General features: G+C 46.0%; 1 protein-coding gene across 1 annotated transcript in view; it reads right to left on the reverse strand.

Moving 5' to 3' along the window:
* The window catches only part of WASF2 (WASP family member 2), a 739282-nt gene that overhangs the window by 34983 nt on the left and 682273 nt on the right, over window positions 1-22026 (reverse strand). Inside the window, exon 7 of the mRNA XM_044089632.1 lies at window positions 10024-10532. Within this exon, the coding sequence (XP_043945567.1) occupies window positions 10024-10532 (509 nt within the window). The remainder of the gene's footprint in view (window positions 1-10023; window positions 10533-22026) is intronic.

Genomic DNA, 22026 nt, shown 5'->3' on the forward strand with positions numbered 1-22026 from the left:
GGGTAAGGTATAAATGCATTCCAAGCCCCAACCCCAGCTGGAAGTAACTACACCAAAGTTTACCTCTAAAAGTCCTGTGCAATCCCTTGTATAAGTGTATAGACTCCGCTGTTTCAGAAAGAATCAAAGCCAGAGAACAGGTAAAAACAAGCCACCCTGGTGGACATCCAACATCAACAGACTTTACAACAAATACAAAAAGTTGCTGTTAAAAAACATAAGGTGAGGACCCAACAATGGAAAAGCACCTTACTCAACCTCAACAAGCAAATAAGACAACATGTCAAATCATCTGAGGGTAACTTTGAGGAAAACCTAGCAATTACAGCCAAGGATTCCCATAAGGCCTTTTACAGCTACATACATAGCCTAACATGTGGGATCCAAGAATTTGCCGAACTAGTGACATTATCTCACAGTGATCCATCCGTCAGAGATATCAAAACCTGCTAGCAGTCAGATTTGGTGAAAATTTCAATCCCCTATCCCCTGTAAACTTATCACAAACCTTGCCCTCAACTACCCCCCCCCCCCTTACATATCCAAAGAACAGGTCATTAAAGCCTTGTCTAATGCAAAAAACATGGCCTCAGTGGGACCAGACTGCATCCCAGGCTGTCTTCTAAACAAACTAAAACATGAACTAGCATCACAATTAAGTACCCTATTCAATCATAGCCTATCCACAGGCTTTGTTCCTGTCGAATGGAGAACAGCAACTGTTATTTCCTTCAACACAGGTGGCTTAGCAATAGACCCATAACTCTGACCAGCCTCATCTGTAAGGCCATGGAACGTATCATCATGGACCTCACAAATAAAGACATAGGTGACCTCCAAAACCTGGATCCAATCCAATATGGCTTCATCAAGAGCAGATACTGCCTGTTAAACCTGGTGGATTTCTTTGAAAATATAACCAGGGCCACTGATGAGGGCAAATCTGTGCAGACAGCATACCTCAACTCGGCCTTTGACACAATCCCACACACTGGTATTACCGGTAAACTTAGCAAACAATGTAAACTCATTTGCTGTAAGATGGGTTGTCAACTGGCTCACAAACTGGTCGCGCACTATCAAAGTTGGTGACAACAAACCTGTCAACAAGCAAGGCGCCACAAGGGTCAGTGCTGGGTCCCCTACTGTTTGGTACATCCTTCTCAGAAGTTCAGGCCAAAACCAAGGGGCTGTGGCTGATTAAGTCTGCGGACATCTGCAAACTGGGTGCAATTACTGAATCCTCAAATTATGTCAATATACTTCAGGAGGGTCTTGTGCAGACCAACGAATGGTGTCTTAGTCAAGGTCGCAAACTGAATGAAAAGAAATGCATCATCATTCCCTTCTGTAAAAACAATGTCCCTTCTACTATCAAATTAACAATACCCTATGCACCAACAAAGTGGTAAGGTATCTGGGATCACAAGTAGACTGCAACCTTATCTTTGCCCACCATGTGTCTACTGTAATAAGGTCTTCTAAGTAGCACAGTTGAATAGGAAAGGCATCACCTCTAGAGCAAAAGAAGTTTTAATCCCTCTATACTAGTCACTAATCTGGCCCATTATTGAGTATACTGCCCCTTTTGGCAAGTACCGTACAAAGCACCGGCAGTAATTGGAAAGACCTCAGAGGTTTCTAACAATGAAAGTGACTCCAGCACGTGCCTTACACAGACAGACTGAAATCCCTATCACTACACTTTGTATCGTACAGATTTCTTATAGGAGACCTACACCTGGCTTACAGAGCAATCTCTAACCCAAACCTAACAAATCTACTGCACATCTGTAAATCAAACTGGACTAGAGCTACCGTTCCAAAGACCTAATTATGGTCGGCAACTTGAAAAGGACATGCTGGAGGGAGAGATTCATCTCCCAGCGACTGCAGCGTCTTTGGAATAAGCTGCCACTTCACGTGAAGCAGAGCACCTCTATGACACTGTTCAAAAGGAACCTGGCCTACTGGATGAGGCACCATAAATTCTTACCGGGAGAGTGCACACAACCCTCCTGGACAAAGGCGGTCATTACTAAATACAATCTTGGGGACTGACTAGAGTATCTAGGATATTACACTGGGGTAAAACTGCTATGCTTGAAATAATGCCCGGGTTGATAGCCTAGTAACCTCCTATGAGGTACATACATATATACCTCTCTCTCTATATATGTGTGTGTCAGATGATTGACATTTCAGAGACTCGAGGAAAAAAAAAAATAAGAGTCCATATAATCGATTTTCCAAAAACTCAAACATTAAAAAGTAAAAAAAAGAATCCACAACAGTCAAGGCACAAAGGATAAATGGTTCACTCAAAAGAAAGAAGTAAATCCAAAAACACACAAGAGTGAACTAAAACAAAGTGACAGTCAAAAACCAAACTGGGAATTTACTACACAAGCGTTTTCTCAGTAGTCAAAAATAAGAAGTTATGTACCTACCATAACGTTCCATGTTAGTTGTCTTCTCTCGCCTTCTTTCTTGCTTGATGGGTTCGGAGCCGATCCTCGGCTCCGACTCGGCACTTGCTAAGCTCGAGAGTCACTTTTACCAGCTCGAGGCAGCCCCATATCCCATGATGCAAGGCGGTAAGTACCCAGATCTCGTTTGATGACAAAGGGCAATAGCACCAAGCAAAAAACACTTCCCAAAGGAAGAAAGAAAACTTACAGGATGGAAGAAGGACCAGGTCTGAAAGGTCTTCAGCATAATAATTTCTTATAACAAGGTCTGTCCAGGCCAGGGGGAAGGAGGGAGGGTCGCAAGAAAGAAGGCAGAGAAGACAACTAACATGGAACGTTATGGTAGGTACATAACTTCTTAATGTTAAGTTGTCAATCTCGCCTTCATTCTTGCTTGATGGGACCGGCCCCTAGCACCTCTATCCTGGGTGGCTCAATGGAACAGACTCTTGAGGACTGTAGAGCCAAAGCTGGCTCTGTCCCTGGAGGCCAAGTCCAATTTGTAATGGGAAACAAAAGTGTGAGGAGTGGCCCAAGTGGCGCTGCACAAATAGTGTCTAAAGGAAGTCTAGCTTGAAAGGCTGTAGAAGTAGCTAAGCTCATAGTTGAATGTGCTTTAGGTTTTGAGCACAGCTGTTTTCCCCTGAGCAAATAAATTTCAGAGATGACCAAGAAAGCCATCTGGACAAGGTCACTTTAGAAACAGGAAGGCCTTTTTATTATCCGTGATAGGAAACAAAAAGTTGATCAGATTTTCAAAATTTTTTTGTTCTGTCCAAATAATATCTAAGTTGACGGTGGACATCAAGATAATGTAGCTTTTGCTCAGCTCTGTCTGAATAGTTTGGGAAAAATACAGGAGATCAATGGATTGATTCAAATTGGTCTTTGAAGCGACCTTAGGCAAAAAGGTTGGATTAGTTCTCAAAGATACTCTGTCTTTGTGAAAAACCAAATAGGGGGGTCGAACCGATAGAGCATGAAGTTCAGACACCCTCCTGGCCGATGTAATAGCCACTAGGAATAAAGTTTTCCAAGAATGAAATTTCAGGGAACAAGAAACAGCTTGCTCGGAGGGCTGAAGAATCAAGGATGTCAGCACTAAATTTAGATCCCACTGAGGAGGAGGATTCCTGATTGGAGGCTTTAGTAGGAAAATTCCTTTCAAGAAGGCCCTGCAGAGCCTATGGGACATAATATTATGATCTGCTATCCCGACATGAAAGTTGGAGATAGCAGCCAATTGAACTCTGACTGTGGAAGAAGAGGAGCCTGCATGAAAAATCTCTGCTAAGAAGTCCAGGACTGCCTGAACAGGGGCAGTGAAAGGATCAATATTCTTGGCCTTAGCCCAATAAGAGAAACGTTTCCATTTGCTTGTATAAATCCTCCTGGTAGAGGATTTTAACGGTTACTATGATGTCTCTAACTGGGTTAGAGATCAAAGGAAGCCTGGCTAAGGAAGGAAGTGGAGCAACCATGCTGTGAGGTTGAGAGAAGGGATAGACCGGTGCAGCTGACCCGATTGGTGAATCAGAAGATCTGGCACTGGGTCCAGATGCCACGGCTGCACCAAAAGGTGATGATGGAGGAACGGGAACCAAACTTGTCGAGGCCAGTAAGGGGCAATGAGAATCAATTTGGCTCTCAAAACGGTAGCTTTCTGGATAACTTGAGGGATCAGAGGAAATGGAGGGAAGGCATAAAGAAGTCCCTGGGGCCAATCCTGGGTCAGAGCGTCTCTGGGGGGATGGCCTGGTAGAGGGAAGAGACAGAAGAAGTCTGGACATTTGCTGTTTTGGGGAGTAGCAAAAAGATCGCAACATGGACGACCCCATTCCAGAAAAATCTCTTCCGCTATAGATTGCTTGAGAGACCACTCGTGAGGCATGAGAATAGCTCTGCTCAATCTGTCCGCTACAATGTTGGTTTTCCCAGGGATATGTGTTGCTACCAGAAACCGATGAGAGGAGATCGCCCATTGCCATAGTCTGAGCGCTTCTTGACACAAGGGGTAGGACTTGGTTCCGCCCTGTTTGTTGATATACCAAACTACAGACATGTTGTCTGTGTGGACTGCAATTGTCCCTACGGGAAGAAAGTCGTTGAGGGCTTGCAACGTTAAGAGCACTGCTCTCATCTCCAGGACATTTATGTGCAGATGGTACTCGAACGGCTGCCACGTCCCATGAACCATCCTGCCCTGATAATGACCCCCCCACCCGATCAGGGAGGCATCCGTGGTGACAGTGGCTATCGAGGATGGGGGTACAAAGTACCTGCCTTGGTGAACCTGAGGAGATGTGATCCACCAAGCAAGATGATCTTTGCAAGTCTGTGTCACCAGAATCTGGTGACGCATAGGAAGTTGTTGGTACGACCACTGTGTGAACAGCATCCACTGAAGAAGGCGCATGTAGAATCGAGCCAGGGAGAAGAGTAATGGCCGCAGCCATGAGGCCTAATACCTTTAGAACCATTCTGGCCTGTACTTTCTTGTTGGCCAGAATGATCCTGACATGACTCTGAATGTCTGAAACTCTTTGATCTGTAAGGGTAGCTGACATCCGAACAGTGTTTAAGTTTGCGCCTATGAAGGTAATAGACTGGCAGGGCGATAAGGATGACTTTTCGAAGTTGATCGAGATGCCCAAATGAGAACAAAGATTTATTGTGTAATCCCTGGCTTGTATAAGCTGATGCCTGGTGGTGGCTGACAGGAGCCAGTCGTCGAGATACGGAAACACCTGGAATCCTTGACGTCTCAGGTGAGCCGTGACCACTGCCATGCATTTGGTGAACACTCTGGGGGCTGTAGTGAGACCAAAGGGCAGGGCTCTGAACTGGAAATGACTGGACCCCAGCCAAGCGGAGAAATCTCCTGGAGAGTCTGTGAATTTTGATGTGATAGTACGCATCCTGAAGATCTATTGAGCACATCCAGTTGTCCTTCTGTAAGAAGGGCAGAATTGACTGAAGAGTGACCATTCGGAATCTTGTCTTCCTCACAGACTTGTTGAGTCTGCTGAGATCCAATATTGGTCTCCAGTCTCCCGTCTTTTGGGGACCAAAAGAACCTTGAGTAGATTCCGGCTCTGAATGGTCTGTTGTAACTGGCTGAATGGCTCTTTTGCAGTAGTTTTGAGACTTCTAACTCTGCAATTTCCCTTAGACCGGGTGGTACATCTGGAAGGGAATTTGAGGGGAAAGGACTTTCCTCGAAAGGAATTATGTAACCCTTGGATATGATCGACTGTACCCATCTGTCTTGAGTGAGGGAATGCCAGGCTTCTGGATACAGTGATAATCTTCCCGACTGCCTCCAAGGAGGGACAGCCGGGCAACATCTCAGGGATGCTGAAAGGGCTTGTCAGAGAGAGGCTCTCTGTTTCCCGGTTTTGGACCCTCTGCCTCTAGAGCGGCGTCTGTTGTTGTTACCCCTCTGCCTCTAGGGGTAAACTGACCATGTGAATCCGGGCGTGACTCCTTGGGATTTATGGAACCACATTTTTCCACCTTTCTGTCCTTTGGGGTAAGGTCTAGAAGGGGTGGAAAACGGACTCCTACAGCAGAAAGAGTCTTGCCGTCCTGCTCGCACCTGGTCAAAGTTTCCTTCACCTGAGGGCCAAACAAAGCTGACCCATCAAAGGGAGAATTTGTGAAGGACGCCTTGAAGGGATCTGCAAAGTCACATAGCCGCATCCAGGCTTGGCGCCTAAGAGCCACACCTGTACCTGCGGCTCTACTCGCTCCATCAGCAGCATATGATATTAGCCGCATGGAGGAGTTTGCAATGGAATTAAGGGTTCCTAGCTGCGAAGCAATTTTTTCTTGAGCTCCTGCAGCTGTAGGATCCTGCACTACATCACCCAGCTCCTTAAGGATATCCCTCTGGAGTCTGGTGAAGTGACATAGGTAATTCAGCGAACGCATAGCAAAGGTCGCTGAGGAAAACATCCGCTTACCGTACCTATCCATGGTCCTAGAGTCCTTATTAGGAGGATGGACGGGTACGGAAGGATCTGCAAGTTCCTTCTTGGTGGCAGCAGCCACCACCATGGCATCAGTGGGGACACCCTTAGTGATAAATTTTGAAGGCCTCCTAGGGACTGGCTCTACAGAGTCAGGAGCTGCCCACGCCTTTCGGGCAATAACGTGCATAAGGGGGTCGAAAGGCGGAGACACCCAGGAGGTGGAGGGCCGAGATCCAAACGCCTCTAGGTATACTGACTCATCCTCAGAGGGATTGTTGGTGGGCCAGTTTCCCCTCTGTTTAAGGAGTTCTAGGATGTCTGAGAAGGAGACATCCTCAGAGGGGGATCTAGGGGATCCCTCAGACTCATCAAAGTCAGTATCTGAAGTGACAGACTCGGGGGAGTCTACATGTTTCCTCTTACAAGTCCTCTTCCTAGGAGGATCTCCCGAAACATCAGGAGAATCCTCGGAAGAGGGGGAAATTCCCAATGGGGAACCCTGAGGCGGAGGATCTCTGGGTCCTGTAGCAAGAGAAGTGGCAGAGATGTCAACAGGCACTATAGAGGGAGGAGCTAGGGGAACAGACTGCTGACTGATACCAGTGGCCAGCACACTCTTCATCACCTCGAATGCTCCCCTCCCAGGCAGGTCCGAGAGAACCCGTTCAAGAACTAGGAACTCCAGGGACCACCGAAGGGAAGTCTCCGAGGCAGATGTCGGAGCCGAGCTCACCAAGGCCGAGGCTCCAAGGGAAGAGCGGGTTCGGACAAGGGTCCGATGCCACTCACCCCTCGGAGGAGACCATGGAAGCCCGACCACGAATCCCTCTAAGGAAGGTCTCAAGAGGAGATAAGAGTAGAGGCTGAAGGAACAGAAGGGGTATCTGTCCTCCAGCCGTAGCAGTAACCATTCCCGAAGACTCCAACTCCAAGCTCTGGGGTAGAGTTGAAGGAGGAACTGTAACGGGTGTGGACCAACAGTCGCCTGTTGAGACGGACTATGTAACATTTGGGCCAGTGCCTGTGACTTAAGTAATCTACTGACCACTCTCTAAGTCATGGTCTGAAATCCTGGATGACCTTGAAGATCGGCTCCGATGGCTCCGTTCGAAAGGAGGTGAAGCCGAGCCGAAGTATCGGCTCCAAGGAAGGAGACCTCGACCTCTTCCTGGAATGGGCCATCGGAACAGATGAAACTATAGACCCTGTCGGAGCCGACAACTTATCGGAGCCGACAGGTAGCTCGATGCATCGGCTCCAGCCGGAGCCGATACAGCCACAAAAGTAACGGTGTCGGAGCCGATCGGAGCCGACACCGATGCCTGTGCCACATGGTGGTTGGAACCGATCGGAGCCGACACCAAGTGGTCGATGCAGAATCGGCACCGATAGCCATCGGTGCGAAGGCTTGTTAAGCCAGAATCGGCTCCAGCCGAGCCAATCTCGACCCAGAACGAGTCGGAGCCGAGGCCGCAGGCTTTGACACAGAAGCCTGGGCCTTGGAAGATTTGGCAGATTTGGATGGAGCCGACTTAGCCGGAGAGCCCTCCGGCTTAAGAAGGCCCCTAAGTATCAGTTTGTTTTTTCCTGCAGGACTCTCTGGCTGAAGGAATGACATATAGCACAGGAGTCCTGCAGGTGAAGAGGCCCCAGGCAATACAGGCAAGTGTGACCGTCTGTCAGAGACATCTTCTGACAGCACGAGTCACACTTCTTAAAGCCTGAGACCTCTCTTTGACATGGTGAAAGACAACACACACACACACCAGTCAAAGAGTTAAATTAAATTAAATATACCAAAAAGGTATAAGTAGACAAACACACACACACACCCTAACAGGGGGGGGATGGGATGGGTAAAGTTTGACTAAAAAATAAGAAGAGACAGGTAAATTTCTGTCAGAAAATCTTTAAAATTAACTTAAAACTAAAATTTAAAGGGTTTTTAGTAAAAAGGGGCTAAAATATCAAGTATTTTAATCACTTACCAGGAGCTGGTAAAAGGAGGACCTCATAAGCGAAGCGGCAAACGAGATCTGGGTACTTACCGCCTTGCATCATGGGATATGGGGCTGCCTCGAGCTGGTAAAAGTGACTCTCGAGCTTAGCAAGTGCCGAGTCGGAGCCGAGGGATCGGCTCCGAACCCATCAAGCAAGAATGAAGGCGAGATTGACAACTTAACATCACTGGTTCTTCACTTAGCACTATTACGCATGTTTTCTCTTTCTGTTTTTTCTCATACTGTTTTACTATGCTGTGTTTTTTATGCTATTTTATTATGCTGTGCCTTCAAATCAGTAGGCTAGTTTTCTTATAGCTGTTTTAAGGTTTACCTTGTTGCTAGGATATTGATATGTTTCTTTTATGTGATTAGCTACAACATTATTGGTTTCTCTATTTAAAACTGAGCAATGTTTGGTTTGGTTTTTAATATCTGAAGAAGCAGTATTTTTGACTAATGCGAAAGAACTTGCATATTATTAAATTCCCAGACTTAACTCCACTTGAAGTTCATTTTTTGACTGCCACTTTGTTTTAGTTCACTGGTGCTTTTGAAACAAAAAAATCCACAAAAATCTTTTTTTAACATTTTTGCAGGGGGCAAGTCCCCCTGTGCCCTGCACACCCCCTGCAAATTACATATATGAACTCTGAGATCGCACTACAATGAAGAAAAGGATAAAGTCAAACCTCACTGTACCGCTAACTCCATTCAATGAGTTTTCAAAAACTCAGTCATATGGTCTCGACCACATGAAGTTTGAATTTCTGAACAGACAGACACACAGACATGTAGATTATACATAGATTACTTACAGAGTCCTGCTCCAAGGGCCAGGAAAAGAATGAAAAGAAAAAGATGGGAGGAGAGCAATATGCACAAAGTGCTAGGAAAAGGGTAGAATCAATAATAGAAGAAAAATTTAAAGTACTTTTTAAAACTTGTTTTATAAACTCCTCCGGAATACCCAAATATCCATAAATTGTTTATGGCACTAAATGATACCTGGGGTAACTAGTCTTGACACTATGATTATGAGTAAGGGGAGGAACCTAAGCACTGGGTCCAAAGCTTAGAGGTGGCCAAGATTTGATCTGAAGTCCATACATAGAGGATCAGGTGGAAAAGACATCAAATTAAGGGGGTCTTCACCCACTTTATGACTGCAGCAGTCCTTTAAACAGAAAAAAAAAAAAAACAAAACAGCAGATGTCCCACGTTATTCTAAACAAGTTATATATGCTGTAAAGAAAATGCAGTGGACCTATACTACCTACCGTCTGGAGTTGCCCTAACCTGGAACAGGAGGCAGCATTTATGCTTTCACTGTTGTATTCCTCTAAATTACTAGCGGCAATTACTACTCTCTACCATTCCAAAGAGGTGTGCTGGTTAACTATTGCTATATACCATGATACAAATTAAGCATGAGTATTTAGTTTTACATACAATTTTCAGAAATTTTTTATCTGGTATCACTTGGCTCTTCAGTTACATGCCTACTTTCCAACTTAAACTACTTGTGCAACATGGAAAGGTTCTTGCACATCTTAGAAACACAAACCAACAGCTTACCTTGTCGAATTGCTGCCAGAAGGTCACTTCTTGCATCACTAACTGGTGGCAAGGAAGACTGAGACTTCTGAGGAGTAGGTTGAGTCACGGGTGGTGGTGGGGGTGGCATACCAGGTACTCCCATAGCTGGTGGTGGTGGTGGAGGAGGAGGTGGGGGGGGGCCCCCAGAAGTGGGCATGGGAGGTGGAGGGATTGGAGAAATATCAACTGGGGAAGGTGGAGGTGGAGGCGTTAGAGGTGGAGCAATGCCAGGGAATGTTCCACCAAATCCTGACTGGGTCTGGGAGGAATAAACAGGGGTAGGAGGAGGAGGTGGAGTAGATGGTATGAGAGGAGGAAGACCCCCTGGTGTGGGTGGAGGTGGGGGTGGGGCTGCAGGTGGTGCAAAGCCTGGTCTACCAGCTGCTGGAGAACTGATGGGTGGTGCTGGTGGTGGATGACTTGGACTAACAAGACTTGACCGTTTTGTGCCAGAAGAACCAGAGCCTCTTCTAGTATCCACTGGATAGCTGTAACGAAAGAAAACAAAAAATGCTTAAACACATAACAATGAGATGTGTATTAACTTCCTATAAGGTCTACCTAAGCACAGAAGTCTGCACAGTTTTGCATGAAATTCATATCATCAATTGAATACAAGCTCTACACACAATATGCATACCCAAGAATAGAGCGAGGCAACCCTCCCTCCCTCCACTGTAAATGTGGGATAATTCAACTGCACATCTGCCTCACTTGCATATTATCATGACAGGGTCATTGCAATTAAGGGCAGTCCCTGTTTGAATCCAAGTGTCACCTCTACAATAAGAGATCATCTAACAAGTAAATTCAACCTTGAACTAGCATTAACAGAAATGCAAGCAATTACAAACCAAGCAAGCTAAAGTAAACCAGTAAAAGAAAGTACAATTGGGTAAGTAAACTTACCACAAAAGTAGATGTTTGAACGATCATTCCTGCAGTAGCCTTAACTATATGGGTTACATCCCACCAAGGATGTAACAACCAGCTTTCAATAACTTCAGAGCACTTTCCACACAGCTAAACAGTCAGGCAAGCTCGTACAGAGCTAACTAGAAGACAAGTTTGGGTGCCAAACCCTTCAGAGCTTTTCTGCCAACAGACAGGGAGGCTGAGCCCTTAAAGGACTATGCTAAGAACAAAATAATGACTAACCAAACCCTGACATTAACATACCAAAAAACAAGGGGGATGGGGGGTGGAGGGAGAGGCTCCTGCAACAATGATTACTTGAAATAAGTTATGGACTCACTATAACTAGACATCTGTGTTGTCCATTTTCACTCTTCATCACTAATGGGTATGGATCTGATCCTCAGATCAGACTCTACCACATATACTTGACATCAGATCCAGCTCTCGAGCTCCGCCCTCTACCATAATGCTCTACTCCATCCCCTTTGCCTCAGATCGAGTTGCTGCCCAATCTAGCCTTCTCCAGAAGGGAAAGGGTTAGACAGAAATAAAGACAGGGCTCAAACCTGGAACAGTAGGTTCCAAACACAGTCCAATAGGTTCTTCCAGAAGAAAAAAGGATGAGGATGGATGGGAGGGAAGGTGAGGAAGAATGAAAATGGACAACACAGATGTCTAGTTATGGTGAGTACATAACTTATAACTCTGATAATGTCATTTTCATTCTTCTTCACTAATGGGACAGAGTCCCCAGCTACGTAAACCTTGAGTGGACCTCACGGAAGGGTATTCTGGAGCACTGTGGAACTAAGAGAGGTTCTATTTCTAGACATGATGTCCAATTTGTAATGTGAAATAATCGTATGAGCTTTGTACCATGTGGCTGCTGCGCAAATGTCAATAAAGGTCCTTGACCAAAAGGCTGAAGTGGGCAAGGATGGAGTTGAATGAGCTCAGGGAGGTCTCGCCAATACCAAGTCTTTCTAAGAATAAATCAGTGAAACGCAGCCTGTAATCCATTTGTCCAGGGTACGCTTAGAAACCGCTTGACCCAGATGATTTGAGAAAAAGGATATGAAATATCTGATCTAACTTTCTAAATTGCTTTGTCCTGTTAAGATAAAAACGCAGCTGTTTATGTACATCAAGGAGACGTATTGGAAAAACACTGAAAAAAGACTGGTAAATTAATAGAGTGGTTGAAGTTCTTCTCAGAAACCACTTTAGGAACAAAAGGGTTAATCCATAGACAGACCATATCTTTATGAAAAATAATGTAAGGGGGTTTTGCTGAAACAGCCTGGACTTCAGAAATTCTTTTTGCTGAGGTTATTGCTACCAGAAAGACCGCTTTCCGTGGCAGAAATTTTAGATCACATTTGTCTGATGGTTCAAAAGATTTTTGAGTTGAAACCTGAACTATCGCAAGGTCCCAAGTTGGTGAGGGATACTTTACGGGAGGTCTGAGAAGAAAAACTCCCTTCATAAAAGTTTTACATAATCTACAGAAAGCCAGGGAGAAAAGACTTATTTCCTGAATGGAAATTAGAGAATGCTGCCAATTGGAGTTTAATTGCAGATAAAATGCCCCCTTGATTAAAAAGCATTGTGAGAAAAAGGAGAACTGCAGAAGTTGGGGCCGAAAAAGGATCGATGTTTCGGTTAAAAGTCCATGTAGAAAACCTTTTCCATTTGCTCCTAATACACTTTCTTGGTGGAAGATTTTTGTGTTGCCAAAATAATGTTATAAACTGGGGGAAAGAGCCTGGAATGTCTGAGTATTACCGGAAGAGGAGAAACCAGGTGGTTAACCTGAGGGCTAGAAGGCTGGGATGCTGAATCCCTGATAGGCGAGATAAAATATCCTGATGGGGCTCAAGTATCCATGGAGAATAAGATGAGACTGTAGGAAGGGGAACCAAATCTGATGGGGCCAGAAATGGGCAATGAGGATTACAGAACTCTTCAACCTGCTTGCTTTCTGTAAGAACTTCGGAATTAGGGGAAGAGGAGGGTAATCATAAAAGAAACCAAAGGCCAAGTGTGAAACAAAGGGTGTCTCCTTGACTCTCCCTTAGGAGGGATCAGAGCAAAGTACTTACTGCACTTGTTGAGAGGGGAGGCAAATGGACCTAATGCCTGAAGATTGTACTCACTAATGACTGGTTGAGAGACCAATCATGAGGCATCTGAATAGATCTGCTCAGTTTATGTGCTAGCACATTGGTTTTCCCTGGAATGTTCATCACAAGTAGAAAGCGGTCTGAAGAGATCACCCATTCCCACACTCTCATGGTCTCTCTGGATAAGGGGTAAGAACAGGTTCCTCCTTGCTTGTTCACGCATCAGTCTACTGACATTGTCTACATGAACTGCAACAGTCCCAGAGGGAGAGATTCTTAAAATACCTGCAGTGCTAAAAGGACTGCTCTTATCTCTAGAACGTTGACTTGCAATTTGGTCTCTTGGGGGGGGGGGGCATATCATTGGACTGATCTTCCTAAGAAATGCCCCCCACCCCAACTGGGAGGCATATGTGGCCACTATGGCAACTGAACTCGCAAGAAAGAAAAGTTGTGTAAAATCTTACCATAACCATAGATATCCTTCTCTTCACTGCTGCAGTATTCTATACTTGAGGGACCCCCCCCCCCCTGAAGGCACCCGACATCGGACAGTATACAAGTCTTTTGCCGCTACAGGGTATGTGATACGTCTGACATTGGCTGCAGTCAGACACAGGCCATAAAACGGACGTATCCACATACTATCCTCAGAACCGAATGCCCCAAGAGGAAAGCCAGGCAAAGGATACGAATGGTCAATACATCCAGGAAAGACAAGAGAACAGTGGAGAAGGGACAGAATACTGCAGCAGTGAAGAGAAGAAGAAGTTATGTACCTACCATAACGTTCCATGTTAGTAGTCTTCTTCTCGCCTTCTTTCTTGCTGGGTGGGTTCGGAGCCGATCCTCGGCTCCGACTCGGTCATCTTCAAAAGCTCGAGAGCCGCTTACTGGCTCGAGGCCCCCCTATAATCCCATGATGCCTGGCGCTAGATACCCAGATCTCGTTTGGTAAACCTAACTACAGACATAATAACAATTATAATAATACAGTAAACTGTAGTAGGATACATAACCTACTGGAGAGACTTATAGTGAGAAGTTATAGCCAGAGAAGACTCAGTCAGTGATAAAAAAACATAAGGAACTCTTCTCGATCTACTAGGATAGAGGGTGGGACGCAAGAAAGAGGGCAAGAAGAAGACAACTAACATGGAACGCTATGGTAGGTACATAACTTCTTAATGTTAAGTTGTCTATCTCGCCTTCATTCTTGCTGGTTGGGACAGCGTCCCTTGCGCCTCAATCCTGGGTGGCTCATCAGAACAGACTCTTCAGAACAGTGGAACCAAAATCAGCTCTGCTCCTGGAGGCCACATCCAGCTTATAATGTGAAATGAAAGTATGTGGATCAGCCCATGTAGCTGCCGCACAAACAGTTTCCATTGGCAATCTGGCCTGAAAAGCCACTGAAGTAGCTAGAGCTCTGGTGGAGTGACCGTTTGGTTTAGCAGGAAGCTCTTTATTCCCTAACTGATATATAAATGTAATAATAGATTTCAACCACCTAGATAAGGTTACTTTCGATACCGGTATACCTTGTTTACCCTCAGCATAGGACAGGAACAACTGGTCTGATTTTCTGATTTGCTTGGTTCTATGCAAGTAAAAGCGTAATTGTCTATGAACGTCCAACTGATGTAACTTGTATTCTTCCTTGTTGGAATAATTTGGAAAAAACACAGGTAGGTCAATGGACTGATTCAAATTATTATCAAAAGTAACCTTTAGAAGAAAGGAAGGGTTAGTCCGAAGAGAAACCCTATCCTTGTGAAAAACTAGGTAAGGAGGACAAACACAAAGAGCCTGAAGTTCAGAAACTATTCTAGCCGACGTAACTGCAACCAGAAGAAGGGTTTTCCAAGAAAGAAACTTCAAGGAACAAGAAGCTGCCGGTTCAAAGGGGGGCAGTATCAGGGAAGCTAAAATCAAATTCAGATCCCATGGAGGCGGGGGATCTCTTACTGGGGGCCTGAGTAGAGTGGTCCCTTTAAGAAAGGCTTTACAAAGCTTATGGGACATGATGCTTGTATCAGATAGGCCTGATTGAAAGTTTGAAATTGCAGCTAGCTGAACTCTAATCATGGCAGAAGAGGATCCAGCTCGAAAAAGTTCCGCTAGAAATTCTAAAATATGGTGCACAGGGGCTGAAAAGGGATCTATATTCCTGGTCTCTGCCCATAAGGAAATAAGTTTCCACTTACTAGCATAAGTTTTTCTAGCGGTAGACTTATGCGAAGATAAGATGATTTCAAGCACCGAGTGGGAGATGTTCGGAAGCCTGGCTAAGGTCAGAAGTGGAGAAACCAAGCAGTGAGCTGGAGAGATTGATGCAGCCCGCCCGACTGATGGATCAGGCGGTCTGGAAGTGGGTCCAGGATCCAGGGCTGCTCCAGAAGGTGATGATGCAGGAACGGGAACCAAATTTGTCGAGGCCAGTAAGGGGCAATGAGGATCATCTTGCATCCCAATGTGGTAGCTTTCTGTATTAGTTTGGGAATCAGGGGAAACGGAGGGAATGCATGAAGAACTCCCTGAGGCCAATTGTGAACTAGAGCGTCTCTGGGGAAGTGTCCGGAGGGAATGCATAAAGAAGTCCCTGAGGCCAATTGTGAACTAGAGCGTCTCTGGGGAAGTGTCCGGGAAGAGGGAGGAGACAAAAGAAGTTGTCGCACTTGCTGTTGAAGGGGGTGGCAAAAAGGTCGCAGCAAGGCTGACCCCATTTGTGGAAGATTTTGTCCGCCACAGTCTGATTGAGAGACCACTCGTGAGGCATGAGAATTGCTCTGCTCAGCCTGTCTGCTAGAACGTTGGACTTCCCAGGGATGTGCGCTGCTATCAGAAACCATTGGGAAGAGATCGCCCACTGCCAAAGTCTGAGTGCTTCTCGACATAAGGGGTAGGACTTGGTTACACCCTGCTTGTTGATGTACCATACTACTGACATATTGTCTGTTTGAATTGCTATGGTCCCAGTGGAAAGAGAGTTCTGAAGAGCTTGCAATGATAAAAGCACTGCTCTCATCTCCAAGACGTTGATATGTAGATGGTACTTGTGAGGCTGCCAGGTGCCTCGGACTGTTCTGCCCTGAAAACGCGCGCCCCCCCCACCAGATCAGGGAGGCGTCCGTGGTCACCGTAGCTACTGGAAGAGGGAGAACGAATGGTCTGCCTTGGAGTAATGATGGGGAACCATCCACCAAACAAGTTGATTTTTGCATGACTGTGTGATCATTATCATGTGAGACATTGGGAGTTGCTGGAAGGACCAGAGTGAACAGCATCCACTGAAGAATCCTCATGTGAAAACGTGCAAGGGGGGACTAGTATGACCGCCGCTGCCATGAGACCCAAAGTTTTTAGGAAGAATCTGGCCTGAATCTTTTTGCATCCTAATAAGACCTGCACATGTTGTCGAATAGCCAACACTGTCTACTGGAAGTCTCGCTGACATGTCCTTTGTATTTAAGTTTGTGCCTACAAAGGTGATAGATTGACAAGGCGACAATGCAAACTTTTCAAAATTTATTGTGATGCCTAGTTTGGAGCATGTTTGGATGGTGTAGTCTCTGGCTCACAGCAGGTGATGCCTGGTGGTTGCAGTAAGGAGCCAGTCTTCTAAATATGGAAACACCTGGAATCCTTGCCATCTCAGGTGAGCGGTAACTACTGCCAAACATTTGAACACACTGGGGGCTGTGGTGAGACCAAAGGGCAGAGCTCTGAACTGATAATGACTGGCTCCCAGCCGGAAGCGGAGGAATCTTCTGGAGCGTCTGTCCATTTTGATATGGTAGTACATGTCCTGAAGATCTATGGAGCACATCCAATTGTCCTGACCCAGAAAGGGTAAAATGGACTGTAGCGTGACCATCCGGAACTTCGTTCTTTGAACAGACCTGTTTAGTCTGCTGAGATCCAGAATGGGTCTCCAGTCCCATCTTTTTTGGTACCAAAAAGAACCTTGAGTAAATTCCGGATCCTTGTTGGTCTGCTGGGACTGACTGGATGGCTCTTTCTTAGCAGTTTTGAAATTTCTTGAACTGCTTGATCCCTTAGATTGGGTGGAACATCTGGAAGGGATTTGTTGGTAAAGTGGGAGTGCGAAAGAAGGGGATTTTGTAGCCTTCGGATATGATAGAAAGTACCCATTTTGTCTTGTGTTATACTTTGCCAGGCTTTTGGGTACAGAGATAATCTTCGCCCGACTGCTTCCGAAGGTGGACAGCCGGGCAGCCCTTCAGGGATGCTTGAAGGGCTTGTCAGAGAAAGATTCTCTTTGGCCCTGATTTTGAGGACCCCCTCTGCCCCTAGGGCGGCGTTTAATGTTGTTCCCTCCTCTGCCCCTGGAGGGAAATTCTCCACGTGTGTCAGGCATGGCTCCCTGGGGTTTCCGGAACCTCATTTTCCCACTCTTCTGACCTTTAGGATACGGTCTTAAAGGAGTGGAAAAACGGACTCCCACAGCAGAGAGAGTCTTGCCTTCTTGCTCATACCTGGTAAGGGTATCTTTCACCTGTGGTCCAAACAGAGCAGAACCATCAAAGGGGGTGTTGGTGAAAGATGCCCTGAAGGGTTCCGCAAAGTTGCATAACCGCATCCAAGCATGTCTCCTCAGAGCCACGCCTGTGCCTGCAGCCCTACTCGCGTCATCGGCTGCATAAGAGATGAGCCGCATGGAGGAGTTTACTACCGAATGTAGAGTCGCCAGCTGGGAGCCAACCTTAGCCTGGACTCCCGCAGCTGATGGATCTTGAAGGGCATCTTCTAGCTCTTTAAGGAGATCCCTTTGAATGCGGGTAAAATGGCACAAATAGATCAGACACCTCATGGAGCAGGTCGCTGAGGAAAACATCCGCTTCCCATATCTGTCCATTGTCCTAGATTCCTTATTAGGGGGATGGACAGATGAAGTTTCAGCCAACTCCTTTTTAGTAGCTGCTGCTACCATGGTATCAACGGGAACACTCTTGGTCAGAAATTGCTTGTCTTGAAGGGCAGTAATGAATTTTTTGGGCCTGCGGGGAGTTGGTTCCATTGTGTCTGGAGCTGACCCCACCTTTCGAGCCACCACAGACATCAGTGGATCGAAAGGCGGAGACACCCAGGAGGTGGAGGGTCGGGATCCAAACGCGTCCAGGAATACAGACTCATCCTCGGAAGGGTTAAGGGTAGTCCAGTTCCTCCTCTGCCTAAGAATTTCAAGGATGTCTGAGAAGGAGACGTCCTCAGAGGGGGATCTCGGGGACCCTTCCGACTCCTCTAAGTCGGTATCTGAAGTGACAGACTCGGAGGAGTTAACATGCTTCGGAGCAGACGACGGAACCAAAAGGGGAGGTATCGGTGCCAACGGTCCCACGATTCCAGCCTCAGCATGCTCCGGCTCCGAACTCAATGGATGAGTCGAAGGAGGAACTATTGCAGAGACAGGTAGAGCCGAACCCTGATGAGGGGGGCTGGATAGCATTTTAGCCAGGGCCTGTGATTTTAAAAGCCTGCTCACCACTCTCTCCAAATCATGGTCAGAAAGTCTAGACGACCGAGAAGAGTGGGATCGATGACTTCGCTCCGACTGCAACAAGGGTGACCCTGGAGCTGAGTGTATCGACTCCAAGGATGGTGACCTGGAGTGTTTTCGACTCCCTGACTGTTTCGACAGAAGAGTCGGGGCCGACTGGGAGATAGGTACTTCGGCTCCAGTCGGAGCCGAAGTAGACTTGGAGATAGGTACTTCGGCTCCAGCCAGAACCGAAGTTGAAGTAGAAGCCACACCCGATGACGGCTCCAAACTGCGAGCAGACAGCTTCGATGGTCTGGAAGGTTTCACTGACTTAGTCTTGGCCGGTGATCCTTCAGGTTTAAGCAAACCCCCCCAAGGATAAGCTTATTCCTACACTCCTGCAGGACTCTTGGACTAAAGGCGTGACACAACAAACAAGAGTCCTGCAGGTGTAGGGCACCCAAGCAGTAGACACAAGAAGTGTGACCATCTGTCAGAGACATTTTCTGACAGCATGAGTCACACTTCTTGAATTCAAGACACTTTCGTGTCTTTAGACATTCCTGTAAAGGAAAAGTCAAATACAAAGAGAGTACAAAGGGAAGTAGGTAACTAGAAAAAAACACACACAGTCCACACAAGTTACCACACCCTAACAGCACACACACTCTATAATAGAAGACCTACAAACTACCACAATTTCTAATGAAAAAAATTTTTCTACCTTAAAAAAAGAAAACAAGGATAAGCCTCTAACTAAAATGGCTTACCTTAAAAAGGCAAAATGGGAGTGGGAGGGAGGGGAAAACTCTCTGAGAAGAAAACGAGTTTTCAAGGGGGGAAATTAAACACGAACAAATACCACAAATCCTACAACTATGTATGACACTAAGTGTTATAAATAATAATATACAAAAAGTTCTAATATTATCAATAAAGTGAAAAAATACGACCTGAGCCAGTAAACGCAACCTTGTAGCAGAAGCGGCAAACGAGATCTGGGTATCTAGCGCCAAGCATCATGGGATATAGGGGGGCCTTGAGCCAGTAAGCAGCTCATGAGCTTTTGATGATGGCTGAGTCAGAGCCGAGGATCGGCTCCGAACCCAACCAGCAAGAATGAAGGCGAGATAGACAACTTATCATCATCTATTACACAACTTTTCTACGTCCTTCTATTCACTTACTGCAGTATTTTTTACTTGAGGGAGAATACCAGAGCTCAAGAGGGAGGGGAGGAGGAAGGAGCAGAGAAACTCTCTATGAAGCCATGTATAATGGCTTTGGCAAAACTGGTTCTAGCTCTGGAGATGGCATCCAGCTTGTAATGCTTGGTAAAGGTATGAACAGAAGACCAAGGGTCTGCTTCCAGGATGGCACAGTTATGCAATCCTTTGAAAAGAATGCCTTTGATGAAGCCATAGCTCTGGTAGAATGGGCTTTTACAGGTGCATCAAGATCCTTTCCATGGCGAGTACAGCAAACAGAGCTAGTTTTAGAAATCCAAGAAGAGATGGTCTGCTTGTACACAGGAAGACCCAGAGCCTTAGGGTAAAAAATTAACGAAAAGCTGGTCAGATTTTCTGAGGGTTTTTGTCTTTTCCAGGTAATACCTCAGTTGCCTGTGAACATCAAGGGAGTGCAGAATCTTCTCACTGTGATTGGTTGTTGAATAGACTGGTTAAGGGATAGTTCATTAACCACCTTGGGCATAAAGGAAGGGTTAGTTCACAATGGTACCCTGTCCTTATGAAAGACTAAGAAGGGGGGAATGGCTATCAGGGCTTAAGAGTTCCAAGACCCTTCTAGCCGAAGTCAGGGCTACTACCAAGACAGTTTTCCACGAGCCATGTCTGAGGGAAGCAGAAGCTGTGAGTTCAAATGGGGGCAATGTCAATTTCTCCAGAACAAAATTAAGGTCTCAAGGAGGAGGAATAAGTTTCCTGAGACACCTAATGTGGAGGACTTTTTTAAAAAATTGCTATACCCAAACTTGGATATCAGAGGAAGAGATAAAGGCAGATAAGCAGAGATAGCGGACTTGCGAACTTTAACTGACAAACGAGCCAAGCCAGCTGAGAACAGTATATTCCTGAACCAGTGGTATTCTCACTGCCAGTGCTTCTTTGTTTTTAGAGAAAGACCATGGTGAAAATCTTTGCCATTTGGAAATGTAACTTCCTAATGTTGGATTTTCTGGCCTCATGCAAAACCCTGAGCACATTCGCAGGGAAAAGGAGTCTGAAGAGAATTAGAATCCTATCACCCTCAGTATCAGCTATAGTGTTGACAAGAGTGGCTGTATAAAGGATCCTGTGATGTTCATCGTGTTTCACTGTTGCAGTCATTACACTTGGGGTTATCCTGCTGGCAGGTGACCCGCAGTCTGGCCCGAGTTCCAAAGTCTTGGTCGGTTACTGTCGCCTCTTCCCTGACGTCAGTGCGCCAGGGGTATAAAAGTTGCAACCGATGCCATTTTCTTCAGTCTTTCTTGCCACGCGGTGCCCGAAGCAAAAGCAGTTCGCAAGTGCCGGTCGGCAGACTCCTGAGATTTTCAAATTTGAGTTTCAGAACCGAAGTCTTCAATAAAGCTAAGTACCCCGTTGGGGAAACTTTTCTTGCTCCAGACCGATGTCAGTAAAAGTTAATAATTGTATTTCTTGTGGGAAGCAAATACCTCATAAGGACTTTCACTCTTACTATTTTCCTTGCCTAGGCCCTGACCACGACGTTACCAGTTGTTGGTTTTGTGCTAGATTCAATAAACGCACTATTAAACGTCGGTTCGATTTTGCTTTACATTATTTTGGTCGAAGGTTTAATTACATAATGCTGTCGGAACAACCGACGACCGGAATTTATAAAAAACGCAAAGACAAAGAAAAGAACAGGCATCTGAGGTCCAAAACAGACGACAAAGCCTCTTTAAGGCCAGTCGCTGGTTCGCTGTTTCTCAGTGAGGCGCTTTCGCAGCCCCTGACACCCGCTACCTCAGAGCCATAGGCCGTAACCGACAGCCATGTGGAGACACCGAGGCCTGTGGAAACTCAAGGCATGGAAACTATTCCTTCAGATGGGTCTGGAGCCGCTGAGCAGGTATCGGCTTCGGAGGGTGTTTTTAGACCTTCACAGCTTACAATTAAGCCCACTTCAGCAGCCAAGGCAAAGTCAAAAACACCATTAAAGACGAGGAAACAAGTACAGCATTCTCCTGAACAGTCATCCATGCCAAAGAAACAGATGCTTAAAATTGCCGAAGACCTAATTACTTTAATCAGGGGTTCCCATCCCCCTCCTGACAAAAGGCCTAGGCAAGACACTGACTATGATTCCTCTGACCATGATTCCTCTGACCAGGTTTCCATTTCCTCTGATTCCTCCTCTGATCAGGGATATTCTCCTCCCTCCCTATGAGGACTCTGATGCAGCAGAAGAGTC

This window comes from Protopterus annectens, chromosome 1.part1 (genome assembly GCF_019279795.1).
Source record: "Protopterus annectens isolate FY-2018-M chromosome 1.part1, PAN1.0, whole genome shotgun sequence".
In the NCBI taxonomy this organism is placed as follows: Eukaryota; Metazoa; Chordata; order Ceratodontiformes; family Protopteridae; genus Protopterus; species Protopterus annectens.